The 15,805-nt window shown below is 42.5% G+C and overlaps 1 protein-coding gene across 1 annotated transcript in view; it reads left to right on the forward strand.

The window, feature by feature from the left end:
* LOC128935769 (sodium channel protein type 5 subunit alpha-like) overlaps positions 1–15,805 on the forward strand; it is a 218,077-nt gene that overhangs the window by 140,001 nt on the left and 62,271 nt on the right. The window contains exon 17 of the mRNA XM_054274301.1: positions 2,395–2,862. Coding sequence (XP_054130276.1) covers positions 2,395–2,862 — 468 coding nt within the window. The remainder of the gene's footprint in view (positions 1–2,394; positions 2,863–15,805) is intronic.

A 15,805-nucleotide genomic window follows, 5' to 3' on the forward strand; every position in this document is an offset into this window, starting at 1 on the left:
TGCCAGTACCCGGAGCTGTCACCCACCCACTTGGTACAGGCAGCAGTTGAGTTGATACCAGGCAATTTGGGATTGCTTTGTTTTGGGGTGAATATATTTTAGCAGATATTGGTTTGAGTCACCTTTGCCCTGTTCCTGTCATCCCAAGCATCCACCTCCAGTGTGAACTTTTTGACCTGATAAATCCAGCACAAAAGCTGTAATTTATTTCTTCTCAGACCATAAGAGATGTAATGTTCAATATACAGCAACTGGTGACCAGCCTGTGAGATATATTACTGGGGATGGCCTTTGAGAAGAAGCTGGTTTTATTTATTGGCTATAATGGTATTTATTCGGGGCAGGGGTGTAAAAAGAGGTTTAAATCATCAAAAATATCCCTTAAATGCCTAATTGTGTCTAATCTTGCCACACACTGCCAGCAAAAGTAGAGTTCTGAAGTGGCAAGAACAAGAGGAAGGTAACACACAATCTCAGGTTCAGTTTGGAACTTTTCATAGACCTGTGAATATCTTCAAATAGTTTTGTTTTTTCCTGACTAGTAACAGCCTTTTCAGGACCAAGCCTGCTTTGGGAGTGAGTCTTGCTCAGATTTGGCCACAGTAATCTGGTTGTGATGACTTGTTTTAGCCTTCAGGGAGAAGTTTTTGAAGCTATATGACCTCAGAGGTGTTTATTCACAGTCACAATAGATTTCCTTCATGGCCCAGAGGATATTTAAAACAAGACTGTCTGTGAAAATGCATACAAATGTTTAGAAATGTTTCCAAATGTACAGCGTGGTTGAAGTGCCTTGCCTATGTACATTATTGTCATAGAATCATAGAAGAATTTGGGTTGCAAGGGACCTTTAAAGGGCACCTAGTGCAGTGAGCAGGGACATTTTAAACTAGATCAGATTGTTCAGAGCCCCATCCAACCTGACTTTGAATGCTTCCAGTGATGGGAACCTGTACCTTGCTATCCTCATCTTTAAAACTTTCTTCCCTAAATCTAATCTGAGACTCCCCTCTTTTAGTTTAAAGCCATTTCCCTTTGTCCTATTACAACAATCCTACAAAAAGTTTTGTCCCCATTTTGCTATAGACTCCATTTAGGTACTGAAAGGCCACAGTGAGGTCTTCACAGAGCTTTTTGGGGGCTTTTTTTGTATTCTATTTCTGAGCTTTATGTTTTATTTTCCATATTTTGGGGGTTTCGGGTTCGGGAGGGGGTGAGGGAATGTCAGTGTGTGTTATTGTCCATTCTGAACTTTTGCACCTGAGGTCAATGTGTTTGAAAATGCCTGCAGACTCCTTTTCCTGCTGAAACCACCTTAGAAATTAGAAATCCTTATTAATTAGAGGGATTTCCTTGATGGGGTTACAGTGCAACAGATGAGCTGAAATGTAGACCCTCCTGTTTCCAGGACCAAACATGTCAGAGTTGAGATGGTCACAACACAAAGCAACACACTCCATTTTCTGAAGGTTTCAAACCTGTTTTTATTATAGCGTGCATGCTTTTTATACATTCTTACAAAACTCACAAGTTTACACTTTACTTATTGGTCATGAAAGACAAAGTGCTCATTGGAATAGGCAGTTGCAGGTTTCCCTTATTTATCCTCCTTTCTTTCTTGGTTTCTATGTCAACAACCTTGGTAGAAAATTCTTTTAGGGCTGAACATGGATCCTCTTATCAAACTTCTCTCTGGCTCACAGAAGTCACTGTATCTCAGGTTCTCTAGCTGGTCACTGTGACCCCAAGATGCATTAGAAAGTCTCTTTTCCCAGCCTGGTGGTGGTGGAAGGAGTCAGAACTCTTCAGTTCTTGGGCTCAAGGTTGTTTATTGTATCTTATCTATAAAATTCTTTCTCCTGACCTGCCAAGGTCCACTCAGAAGGACAGTTCCAGGCACTCTGCCTGCCCCCAGGGCAGTGTTATCTCTTTATACCAAAAACTACATGTACATTATTTACAATTACTTTCCAATGCCTGTTAGACAGTGAGCTTCTACTCTAAACCAATCTAAAAGTGCCAACATCACAGCAGAAGATGGAGGCCAAGAAGAAGAAGGAGAAAGGCTGAACATGCCCAGATTCCTCCCTCTTGCCCCCTAAACCTCCATTCTAAAAACCCCAAAATATTTCTTTTTCACCCCGATAAATTCACTGTCATTCTACTTATACTTTCTTGGCTTGTAATTCTTCATCTAAGGTTGGTAATTGTTTTTTTCCAAGGGCTAAATCAAAGGCACAGGGGTCTTGGGCTCTGTGCCAAGGTCTCTGAGCCCCCTGACAGGGTCTCACGTCCTCCAGGGCAGCCAGAGGAATTTCCTGGGTTCCGACAACTGTAAAACCTCTTCCACCAATTTAAAATTCACCAATTTCCTTTTAACTTCCCTCCTTCCAGGTGCTCAACCTGTTCCTTGCCTTGCTGCTGAGCTCCTTCAGCGCCGACAACCTCTCTGCGCCGGACGAGGACGGCGAGATGAACAACCTGCAGCTCGCGTTCGCCCGCATCAACAGGGGCCTGCAGTACGCCAAAAAAGCCGCCTGGAACTTCTGCTGCCACGTCCTCAGGCACCCCAAGACCACGGCTGAGAAGAAGGCCATGATGAAACTCGCTGCCCAGAACCCAGGAGCCCTCAACAACTGCGTGAACAGCCACGCCACGGCCGAGCTCGGCAAAGACATGGAGAACCACAAGGAGAGCCGCGCCGAGGATGGGGTCAACAAAAACGGAGAGAAACACCCAGCAATCACAGATGATGATTTTATGACCAATCCTGAGCTGTCCATTTGTGTTCCCATTGCTGTGGGTGAGTCGGATATCGAGGAGGAGGATGAGGAGCAGAGCACCTTTACGGAAATGGAGCAGGTAGGCAATTAAAATATTTGTTAATTTTGGCTTAATAAATGCCCTTTGTTTCCACCCTTGGTCTGGATCCTTGGCTAGAGATGCGAATGTCCTATGGCCTAATCCTGCCTTTGATATGCTGCTAACTTCAGAAGAAGTTACAGATGCATATCCAAGAGCAAAATTCAGTTTCCAACAAGAGAAATTTCCTTTCTTCGTATTCTTTGAGCTTGTCTAGATTAATTCTTCTAACCAGTGCAATTAAATCCTTTCTCACAGAGCAGACTGGTTCTTTTGCCTTTCAGCTGAATCATGGGAATGCTGCAGAACAAATCTTAGGTTAGTGGAGGATTTTTCTCAAAATGGGCTCTGAGTTGGTTTGATTTGTGCAACAAGAATTGAGGGCCAGGTAGTTCTCTTTAAAATGCAATAAGACAGAGGATGATATGACATGGCACCAGAGAAAGAGAGAAGATGTGTTATCATTTGTATTCTGACAAGAGAAAGTTACTCGCTTCCTCTTTGGTGTGACATGGCAGATTTCCATTTTTTTTCCCAGAGCACTCAGTAGTAAAGACTGAAGAATCCTGTGCGGTTTGAAGTGTTGTATGAAATGAGGAACCATCTTCAGGGAAATGCTTTTCTTTGTCTCCTTCTCCCCCTCTCCCTTTTCTACCAGCTTTATCTCTTGGCTCCACACACCATATGTAGTTAATGTTTTCCAGAACTTCCAGCCTTGATCCAACACCTTCTGATATTGTCTGAAACCAATGGAGCTCAGCAGGCACTGGATCAAAGCTCCTGCTTCAGATCCAGCAGTCAGGAGAGATCCTCACCTCATGGATGGGGGGAAGAAAGTTTGAAAGCAAAAGAGTAATTAGAGAAGGAGGGACGGTCATAAAAAGGATTCTGTGTCAGGAGCTGGGCACAAATCAGCTGCTTAAGGTTAATTTCTGCTGCTGTGTTGTGGAAATCTCTTCAGTGTCAGTGCATCACCAAAGTCTTTCACAGTGATCATCTCACTGGGGAGTGGAACAGCAAGAGGTCAGAAAACTTAATCACAAGCTCCACTGTCCAAATAGAAACCTAGGTAACAAAAAGACAAGTCTGCAAGTTTTGGTAAACACTTTTAGGGTGGGTTTTTTGTGTCTGTTTGGGGACTATTTTATTGAAATGATCTGTGGATCAGTGTGGTAGTATGAATAATATTTAGTTTTTCTCTTTGAAGTCCTTCTCTATTCCCTGGCTGTATTTGAACCAACAAGCAGAGAACATTTGCAAAGTGAAATAGGAATGCAGTAGATGAGGAAGAGAATTGGAAAAAAAGAATTAAACTTCATGAATTGAGATAAAGAGAGTTTAATAGGAAAGAAAATAAAGATATAATAATAATAGTGGAACTAGAATATGCAAAACAAGTGATGCTCAAGGCTTTTGCTCACCACTTGTTGATCAATGCCCAGGCAGCTCCCAAGCAGTGGCCCCTGGTCAGCTTTCTCCCCATTTTATATACTGAGCATTTATTCTCATTCTCAATCCAAAACACAGTCCTGTACCAGCTACTGGGAAAAAAGGCAACCTTATCCCAGCTTAAACCAGGGCTGTTCCTTAGTATCAGGTGATCTGTAAATATTTCCTAGTGTGTAGGTGGATAATAGTGTATAAATATGTTTAATTATGGAATTCTGGTTTGGGTGATTTTTTTTTCCTTTTAGTCTTCAAAGATGCCCACATCTTTCTGCTATGCCTGAAAGTGCCTCAAACACTCTCAGACTTTTTTTCCTTTACACTGAAAGGAAAAGCTTGTTGAAATTTTGAACTCTGGAATTGTGTGCCTGTGCATGCTCAGGGGTGTGTGTTGCACCTCTGTATCATTCCTCTCTCAAGATAAATAGTAACATTCACAATTGCAAGATAAATCCCAGCATAGGGCATGGAGGGCTTGGGATTTTTATGTCTTAATGTGCTTTAAAAGTGTAGAAATGCAGATTTCTCTTTAGCTTCACTATGTGGGTAAATTAGTGGAAGAAACAGGTTATCATTATTTTATACCATAAATGTGGAATTAGAGCTTTAGTAAGATCTATTAGAGTCATGAGAGAAATAGCTGATGTAGAAAAAGAGGCATTTCACTGAAATAATATTATGAATAAGAGGTTGATTTGGAAATATTAAGAAAACTCCTTATAGTTTCAATAATATTGAAATGTCATCACATTAATAGAAACATTGGGGATTCAGAGTGAAACAAAATAGGGGGAAACAAAACCCAGCAGGAGAAGCAAACCAAGATTCTGCTTTCCCACTGTATATTTTAATGAAATTCTCCACAAACATTAGAGGAACATTGTCACATTACCACGAGATATTTGGATTGCAGTGGAATAATGTGGTTCACTGCTGGCATGTGCATTAAGCAGAAGGCATGGAGTTGAGAAATGAATTAATTAGCTTTGTCACTGGTGCTTTCCAGGCTTGGACAAGCAGCTGCTGCAGGTCACTTCTGTTCCCCTGTGCAGAGCCCTGATCAATGTTTGCAGTTTTTATCTGCAGGTCTGAGGGGTCTACTGCAGAAAAGGTCCAAATAAGCAGAGAGTTCATATATCCAGAAAGCAATTTTAACAAATTCCTGGAGGGGAAAATGTGTGTGTACAAGGCTGTTCCAACTCAAAAACTCAAAATACATTGGCATAATAAATAAACAAAAATAGGAAGAAGCTTAACAGCAGAAATTATAATTGTGTGATGAGCTTTGCATTTGCTTTTCTGCAAAACCCTAATAAATTTGCACAGCTGTAAATATCTCCAAAAGGAGCAGAGCCATGAGAAAGCAGATGCCAACAAATTGAAAGATCTGTCATTTTTACTGATGCCCATTCCAAAGATGTATGATCTCTGGACTCAGAGGAAAATTCTCTTGATCAACATGTGGGTTACTGCAGGAGAAATTATTGTATCTGAAGGCTGATATGAAATCCCAATTCCCTGGATATTGAGTTGTGGGACCTTACAGTGGGCTGACCCTTTTACCAAGGACATCCCTGTGGGACTGTGGGAAATAAATTTCCTCACTCACAGCCAGAAACTTTAATCCAACTCCATGGGTGTCCTTACCTCCTCCCCTCCAGGATGTCCAGGATAACCAGATTAGATCTCCCAAAGGAAGAACAACATGAACAAGAGCAAAATTTACATGATTGCACGGAGAGGGCACAATTAGGGTGAAGTATCATTTTGTGCAGAGGGCATCAGGCAGAAACCAAACAAGAAATACCAAGGGTATGCTAAACATTCAAATCTATTCCAACTTTCCCCTAATTACAATCCATATTTTTACATATTTCAATATTTTAGTATGTACAAAGGGAATGTGTATGTACATTTACTTCTGAGGAGAAGACAAAGTACCCTGCTTCCCTTTAAAGTTGTTGGCTGACCTGGAATTGAGCAGCCCTTTGGCAGCACTGCCAGAATGTGTTTTCCTCCTCCTGCAAGTGGATTTTGGTGCAAGAGCAAGGAAAAGGAGGTGACAGGAGATGCATAAAAAGGGATAATGTGGATGAATGCCTTTGCAGTGCACAGCTGGAAAACCTACACAACTCTTACACACCCTTTACACATCTCTGTCAGTTGAAGATCCCAGCCCAGATATCCTGTGCTTCCATCAGTCTGTATTGTCCAGTCTAAAAGGCTTGTCCAGTCTAAAAGAGAGAGGCTAAAGGGATGCTGGTTTTGGACAGAACCACAAAGTTATTGATCTCAATAACTTTGAGACTGGTGATGCCCTCTAACTTTGGGTATTTCAGGGTGAGGATCATCTCAGCTTACAGCTCCTGTACCAAAAAGGATACTTCCCAGGTTCTTCCAGAAAGTCACAAAACTCCTCTGAAATAAGCCATTGTGGCTATGAGAAATGGGCCCCAGAGCACTGCACACAGCAGCTTGAAATTTCAGATGATGAGAAAACCTTCTTTGACTGCACATTTTCCTCTGAGTAATGGAAATGTCTAAGTTTAAATTTCAGCTGCCATTTCTATTATCAAAGCTTGCCCTGGCAGCAGCCATGCTCCTGAAAGCTGCCAATTTGTGGCACTGTCATTAAGAGGGTTTTGAAGGAGTGAGCCCATCTGATGGCTCCCAAATCTCCTTTGATTACTGAGATGCAAGTGAGATGCTCTGCCAGCTCAGAGAGCCAGGGGACATGTACCTGTAGCCCACACATCCCACAGTGAAAGGGTCCAAAAGGAAAACAGAACAATGAAAGTCAGCACAGGCACAAGAAATGGGGAGTGAGGCTGAGAAAGAGCTGCCTTGAGCTAAATTAATTTGTCACTGCTGTGTGATATGTGTGCTGCTGGTCACTGCAGCATTTTAGTTTGTTTCTTTATCTAACCCCTTCTCCTTGACCTGTTCATAGTGCTGGGAAAGTCTCTCCCTCTCAGTCCACAAGATTCCTTAAGGATTTAATGATTTAACTTCATAATGAGAAAAAAGAATAACTCTCTTTCAAATTTTTCCCAGTCTTTGACATGTAAAATATGGGTTTTGCCAGCAGGAAAACAGCTCCCAAAAGCTCAGCAGCAACCACAGTAATTTACTGGCTGCCTCTTCTTGAGGTTCTTTTGAGTTCTCATTTTGGCCTTCTAGATGATTAAACTGTGGAAGTTACCATCTTGAGCCTCCACAGAGTGTCTTGTAATTACTTTATGACCATTTTTCATATGTGGCACCACCTTTCAGTGCCCTGAAGAAGAAAGAAATAGATTATGGGGACAGCAAGGTGATGAGATAATTAAGTGGATACAGCCCAGTCCAAATAATGCAATAGATTCTACAACAAATTACCTGCAATTTAGCTACATTGAAGGTTTCAGACATCAGAGGGGTTTGTACCATGTACATTAGCTATCTAAGTGCAAAGCTTTTATCTTCAAAAACTTCTGCTTTAGTCGTGCTTCCCTTTCAAGTGGCCCAGAGTTGAAGTCCAGAACAGTGTGTGCCTTTTTCACAGTGACATCACTTTTTGGTTCTGATGAATCCTGTGATAAATGGGCCTAAAGGAGGTTCCAGATGAGTAATGCTGGGTGTCCTAAATCAGCCCCCCAAATACAACATCTTGCACTCACAGTTAACTCTATCTTGTACCTATTACCACAGTCTCGGTGAGGTTCAGGTTTTTAGGCTCACTGTCTGGATCCTTCTGTTCATCCATGAGTTCCTACAGCCAGGAAATTTTAGTAGTACCACCTAAATAAATTACTCTACTCTTTCCTTCTCATTTGAGTTAGTCCAGCAGGGTTGTTACATCTTTCTGCCCTGCCTTAAATTGAGTTACTACACGTGTTGCCTTACTCAAACCTCTTGTGGTATCCTCATGGCTGCACAGCATGCCACTGAGGAGAAAACTTATTGTATTTGCTGGGACCCCAGATGAAGGAAGGAACAATGAATCTGACTCCATGTTCTCAGAAGGCTAATTTATTATTTTATTATACTATATTATATTAAATAATATTAAGCTAAACTAAAGAATACAGAAAATATACTTACAGAAGGCTAAAAAGATAATAATGAAAACTATCTCCAGAGTCCCAACACAGCTTGGCCCTGATTGGCCAATGAGTCAAAACAACTCACACCAGAACTTAATGAAACAATCACCTGTGGGTAAACAGTCTCCAAACACATTCCACATGAGCAAAACACAGGAGAAGCAAATGAGATAAGAATTGTTTTCCTTTTTCTCTGAGGCTTCTCAGCTTCCCAGGAGAAATGTCAGAATCCAGGACACCCCTCTGGTTGTCCTGAATGGCTCCAGCCCCTGCCAGGGGGCTCAGAGACCCTGGCACAGAGCCCAAGACCCCTGTGCTTTTGATTTTAACCCATGGAAAAAATTGCCAACCTTATATGAGGATTTGCAAGCCACAAAAGTTTAGGTAGAATGATTGTTAGTTTGTTACAAGATAGAAAAGTAGAAGCTTGAGTTTTTAGAGGGGGTCCCAAGATGGAGGAATTTGGGCATGCCTTGTCCTTCTTTCTCCTTCTTCCTAGCCTCCATCTTCTGGGTGATGTTGGCACTTTTGGATTGGTTTAGAATAGAGACAGACTAACATAGGTGATAGGTATTGGGAAATTATTGTAAATAGTGTACACATAGTTTTTAGTGAAAAAAGATAACACCACCTCTGAAGTGGGCAGTGTGCCACAACCCAACCTGCTGGACAGACCTTGGCAGGTCAGAGAAAGAATGTTATTGATAACAGCAAATAAACAACCTTGAGAACTAAAACAAAAGAATCCTGACTCCTTCTTCGGTTGCCAGTCTCCTTCTTCAGTCTCTGGGAAAAGAGACTCTCTATCACATCTCGGGGTCATCCTGACCACAGAGACCCCTGAGAGAGAAAAATCTTGGGTGAAGGGATTTTCCAGAAAATGTGAATGCCACAAAACCCCACGCTGCAGTGGCTCTATGGCTCGTGGCCACATCTCACACTGAGCCCCTCTGCAGGGACAGAACCCTCCTGGACACCAATTTTCCACAGAGATCACACCTTTGTGCCTTCCCTGCCGAGCCAGCAGCACTGGCCTGCTTGTCTCCAGAAGATGCCATTATTGATTTGTTCCGAGGCAGTGGCTAATTGGGTCACACACAAAGTGCTGCCTGCCTGCTGCCGGGACCCAGCGCTGCCCAGCCCAGCCTGGGCTCCAGCACGCACACCCTCCGAGCCCTGGCTGGTCTTGCTGGGCTCCCAGAGTGCCCCCAGAGCCACTTTGTGCCATCCCGAGGAGGAATGACCCATTCTCCTGCCTCAGGCTCACCCCTTCTCGGGTTGCTGTTGGTAATTGCTGCCCTGAGATGTGCAGGGTGTCTCTGCTTCAGCCTGCGCAAACGAAGAACGAATCTGGACTCTTCATTTTTTGGTCTTGAGGTTGTTTATTAATTCTTATCTATAAAATTTTCTTTCTGCCCAGCAGAGGTCTGCTCAGCAGGGCAGCCACAGGCACTCTGACCACCCCCAAGGCGGTGTTGTCCTTTTATACTGCAAACTACGTATAACATGTTTACAATTGCCTTTATCACCTATGTTAGACAGTGAACTTCTACTCTGAACCAATCCCAAAGTGCCAACATCACTGCAGAAAATGGAGAAGAAGAAGAAGAAGAAGAAAGGCTAAACACGCCCATGTTCCTCCATCTTGTCCCCATAACCCCCGTACCAAAAACCCTAAACATTTTCACCCTGTGATAATTTCATTATTATACTATTCAAACTTCTGTGACTTTCAGGTCCTCATACAAAGCTGGTAACTTGTTTCAGGGGTCATTATCAAATCCCCAGGCACTCTGGGCTGTGTGCCAGGGTCTCCAAGCCCCCTGGCGGGGTCCTTGGCAGCTCTGGACACCCGGAGGGATGCACTGAGTTCTGACAACCCCTGGCTCCAGGAATTCTGAAACTGCAGAGAGTTGCTGCTGTGTCTCCTGGGGCTCGCCTTTCCCTGACCTGGCAAGGAATATTGCCTGCAGGACTGTGTTTTTCACTGCCTCTCAGGCTTTCCAGCTCCAATTCTCAGTGGGGTTTTCCTAGACAATTCTGGGCACAGCAGCAGCTCTACTGTCATTTTCAGGATGTTTGGATCATGGTCAGCACAGAGGACCCAGAGGTGGGTAAGTACCTGGATTTTGCACACTGGATGCATATTCTTTGCTCCAGAGCACACTTTGCTCTCTCAGTCATATGGGGTTTTTTTCTCAATGGACAGTTCTCCCTCCTTGTATAGCCTTGTCTGGACTTCACCAAACACATTTCCCAGGGAGAACAAGTTTCCAGCTTGTCTCGGTTTGGGAAGACAGGAGTCAGCTAAGGAAGGCGGGACCCTCCCCTGAAATGGAGAATGTAAATCTTCCCCACTCCTTTGAATTGCTATAAATTTTAAATTAAGGGGCTCTCAGGCAAAAAATTTGGGAGCAGGAAATAACAGTTCTTTAATAGGAAAGAAAATAAAATGATAAAATAAACAATGCAGTACACTAGAACAACACTGACAGAGTCAGAACCCAACCTGACACCCTGTGGGTCAGGGTGTTGGCAGCAGTTCCATTGGAATTGTGGCTGCAGCCCTCCTGCAGTGTCAGGGGTGGTTCTGTTGGAGCAAGGGGGATCTCTAGAGAAGGATGCATTCTTCCTCTGAAGATCCAGTGGAAGAAGAGGCCGCTGCTTTTCCTCTGGGAAATCCAGTGGAGAAGCCATTCTGGTGTTCCAGAATCTCCAGATTATATCCAGGTAGGAATGCTTGGCTCCTCCCTCTGGACTCCCATCTCCCAATGGGATGCTGTAGTTCTTATCAGCCATGCAGTGACACTCAATAGCTGTTATCAGCAGATGTCCCCTCCTGAGGGAGATGTGATTGTGATCACTCAGAGGTAAGGAAAACTGCCCACTTGACAAAAGACAACTGCCATACAGATGGTAAACAGAAAACATCTTGCGTTGCAGTCTGGGACACAGCTGTAGATGAGTAACTGCCTCTGTACACATCAAAGATAGAGCTGGCTGCCCTCAGTCTCTGTTCCACTGGTTCAGTCTCTATACTGCCCTGAAATGGATCAGAACAGCAAGCTTTTATTCTCTCCTTCCCTTTGTATATTTCAAAATTACTAACTCATTTCATTTGACAAGGTGAAACTGTTTCTGAACGGCTTTTCTTACAAGTTTCCGCCAGTAAGAGATTCATAATTTTGAGGTCAGAAAGGACCATTAAAGTATGATGGTTTTGCTTTCTCATAGCACTGAGTCAAGGACTACAGCTAATTTCTGCAGGGAGACTGTAAGTTTTTTTTAACTATGATGCATCATTTGTAAGATGGAAAAAAAATAGAAACTTTTCAGGTAACAGAAAGTTCACCATCTGCATGTGGACCCACATCTGTTTCCTTTGTACACAGTGGAAATTTTATTGTACAATTCCTGTTCATTACAAACCTGCTTCTAAACCTGAAGGGATTCTGCAAAAGTCAATGGAATTATTCCAGGTTGATGCAAGTGCAGCTGAAATTATTGAAAATTGCTATAAAAATGCCAGTGCACAAAGATTTTGTTATAGAATTGTTTGTGACAATATCTTATGCTCCTAATAATTCTAACACCTATAAATCAGAGATACCATGAAGCCATGTGTTTATTTGACAGGGTACATTAATTTCAGCCTTTTACTGCAGGAAATATACTTTGCTGTCAGAAACCCTAATGCCCTTTTCAAATAGTATTTATTTTCTGTCTGTTTGCAGTTCCAGTCTGTGGGACACGTTCTCCCTGAGTATAACTAGATAAAATACCATTAAATCCTGCTGATGGCTCCCCAGTTCTCACTGGGAGGAGAGTGAGCCCACGTGTGTACATGCATGCTGCACACAATAAATCTTACAGCATCCTTCTTGTCACCTTTATTTGGGCCAATATTTTTCTGATCATTAAGTAAGATAACTGGGGGATTTCATTATTATTCTGGACATAGTTTGCCTGAATTTATCACTTTTTAAGCCATATCTTTTGCTCCGTGTTTCTTGAAAACCGTGTAGAACTCAATTATTGGCTAATTATTTTTGGCTATAAAAGAGAACATTTCTGGATTTATTGTCTTCAGAAGAATAGCAGCAAGGGCATTAAAAAAAAGAAAACAAGACTGTAAATCCCAGCAGCAGATTTAAAGCACCTATGTCCTCATCTGGGCTTCTACATGTAGAAAGGTGTTTATGTTTATTTTGTGGTAGTAGAGTGGGGCAGAAACTCCTGTCAGACCTCTGCTGATGTGAGTGGAGCACTCACACCACAAACAGAAGTTTTAGGGCGCTCATTCATTTCTCAGTGCCAGGCAAACATATTTTTGCACAGCACAACGCCTAAGGTTCAGGAAACACAGGGAGCTGATGGAGGAGAGAAGGAAAGGAGGGGGGAAAAGCCAGGCTGGCATTGAAAGAGCTGATATCAGGAGCAGCAGAGTTGACAACATGCGTTTGGACAAGTGCCCGGCCCCGGGACTGCGCGTCAGTCAGTCACAGCTTGCTGGATGCCATTTCCCAGGATCCATGTCCCTCCCCGGAGCAAAAGGCTGACCAGAAATGAGCATTTCTCACTGTTCCTCCCTTGGATAAAGAAAATGCTGACATTTAGCATTTTGCACAAAAAGAGCAGCAGCCAGTTCCCCAACAGCTCCCGTGCCGTGTGAGGCAGTGTGTGTTGGAGGGGTAAAACTGCTCCCATTAATTTCACTCCAAAATAACACTTCAGTTAATGATTATTTTGTTGCTGTTGCCTGTAACAATATAAAACTTTCTTAATGATCAAAATATTAACATCTTAATTGGGTGAAAGGTTCTGGGTTATTTCAGGCACTCGCACTCACTGCGCTCCAAGGCAAATTTCCAAAATTTAAACTTCCATCAGAGAAGCCCATTAGTTTGAGTTTTTCATATTATACTGTGGAGAAATCCCAATTACCGAAAGAAACATAAAGTAGATTGTGATTAAACTTCAAAATGCAATTTAGCAGAAGGTATTAGCTTGAACTCTGAACAATGAACACTTATGAAACTCTTTCACTGCCTATTTAAGCGTATTGAATTGATAACAGTATAAATTAACTTTGGCAGTCCATCTTTTTGCCAAGCTCTTCCTCTCAGACAAGTTTTAAGAGTCAACCCTTGGAATAATGAATTTCTGTTTTATTATGGGCAATGTGTTGCTCAGTGTGGTAAAAGATCTAGGGCCAGGAAGGCAGAAGCCATTAGAAAAAACCTGCCTTGCTCATCTGCAGCCAGAGTTCAAAGGCTTAAAATATTCTGGATTAATCCAAGAAGGAACATTGCTGAACTGCTGCTTCTGAGGGATGACATTTTGCAAAACATCCAACACTCATGCAGAGATCAGCACTTAGTGGCTGTGATGAGGTTTGTCCGGCAAAGTTTTAGTTCACCTTTATTCAAAATAGAAGAAAATACCAGGTCAGGCTGGTTCCAGGGGAGGTTTTGCTGTTAACATGCTCTGCTGAGCAGCTGTAGTTTCGGGCCAGCCCTAGCCTTGCACATCCTGAATTGTAATGGCCAGACAATTTTATCCAGTTAAGTACTCACAGGTGCATTGTTTTTCTAGGCAGGTGTTGGAGTTTTCTTACAAATACCTTGTGACTTTTTTGGGAAAAAATGTGTTTCAAACAGGAGGATAAGATCTGTGTTTTACTTACATAGGTGTATCTTCAGACTTCCATGCCCTTAACTCTGAGAGGTGACAGCACACACAAAAATCACCTGGCACCTACAGACATCCAGGTTGGGGGTATCATCTGCCCAGGGGCTGGGCAACAAACTCTGCTCTTTCAGGGCTCAGAGACTATTGTGTTTAACCTGTTTTGCCCATGTGGCTCTTATGCATGTGTAAGTGATTTGGATTTTTATAAGAGTGGTTCCTATAAAGGCTGAGTCATCAAGAAAGTGAAAAAAAAAAGCATATGGATTCACAGAGCAAATGTGAGCAGCACCTTTAATTCTGATGTTTTACTACTCCTTTTGCACCATTTTGTTTCTGGCTTTTGCATAGATGAATGACAGGAGAAATGACAGGGAGGGATGGAGAAATGCTTTAAAATTGGAACCAAAATCAGTGCAATAAGCTATGGTGCCTGGCTGTTCCTGCTGAAGTGGAATGATGGACCAAGTGGCATAGGATGGAGAGGGGGCATCACCAGTCTCTAATAATCAGGTTTAGACTTTCTTGGCTTTGTTCCCTCTATGAGAAATTTGCAGGTCTTAAATGATACATGTGTGTGTCAGCCTTAAGGTAGGACTTGACACACTCTACACTGGTATTGCAAATGTTGTAGTCTGGCAATAAAATGCTCTTAGAAATGAGCACAGTGTAGCACAAGTCCTTTTTGTGTCTCAGCTATAATCCTTGTGCTGTGCTGTGGTATTGCTCCAGGTTTTCCTGTGATAGCCCATTAAACTGAGTAGTGGCAACTCTGCATTACAGAAGCAAATCTTCAAAGCAAGTTAGAGAGACTCTTAAATGTGCACATTTAAAAGTGACAGCTGCTCTCCAGCCTTCTTTTTATTCCTAGCAAAATAAGTGATACAAATCTTCCCCTTCTCATATTATGGAAGTAAGAGAATTTTCCTGATCTGTTTGGTGATCTTTCTTCATGCAGAAAGATAAATGCACTGATTTTATTGGTGCTACAGGGATTTACATTTATTTGTGAAAGAGAAGGATCAGGATCATAAATGATCTGTTCCGGTAATAAGCACCAACGATTCGTTTCTCTGGTTTGTGATTATTTATTTCTCTCCCATTTCAGCTCAGATTTTTCAAGGCTTTTCAGAAAGACTGAATTCAGCATATCTGAGAGTTGTCAGCTCTGCAGACTGCAGTCTCCTGTTTACTTTACACACAGAATAAGTGCCACCAAGGCAGCAATGCAAGCTCACCGTCTTTCAGCAGCTCTGCAATCTGCTTGCTTCTCCACTTATGTGGAGGTAGTACACAAACAGTTCAGTTTTCACCATCATTTACTTGTTGGCTCCTTTGCAGAGGAAGGGTGCCAGTTACTAGATGCAAACTGTTGCCGAGAAAGGGTGCCAATTGCTACCAGGCACAGCAATTTTGTGAAATCCATAGTTGTCTGCAAGGAGAAACACAAACATCAACAACCACTTTGCAGAGTAAACAGCCCTCTTGTAAAATCCCTGTTACACTGCTGAACAGGGTTTACTACACATTAAAAACTCTGCAGACTCCCCTTATGGTGTCCAAAATTTGGGTATGGGAAACTTTGCAGGTTACAATGTGTTGTCATCTGTTAAAGGAGCTGGATTTCTTGAGGAGACTCAATGTCATAGTGTCACTCATTAATGAATGGCTAAAGAAGAGATTGTTCTGTTGACAGAATCCTGCTGCTCCTCTCATGGGCAACA

The sequence above is a fragment of the Melozone crissalis genome, unplaced genomic scaffold, assembly GCF_028551555.1.
Source record: "Melozone crissalis strain CALT ecotype California unplaced genomic scaffold, PUWL_Pcris_2 ptg000016l_1, whole genome shotgun sequence".
Taxonomy (NCBI): Eukaryota; Metazoa; Chordata; class Aves; order Passeriformes; family Passerellidae; genus Melozone; species Melozone crissalis.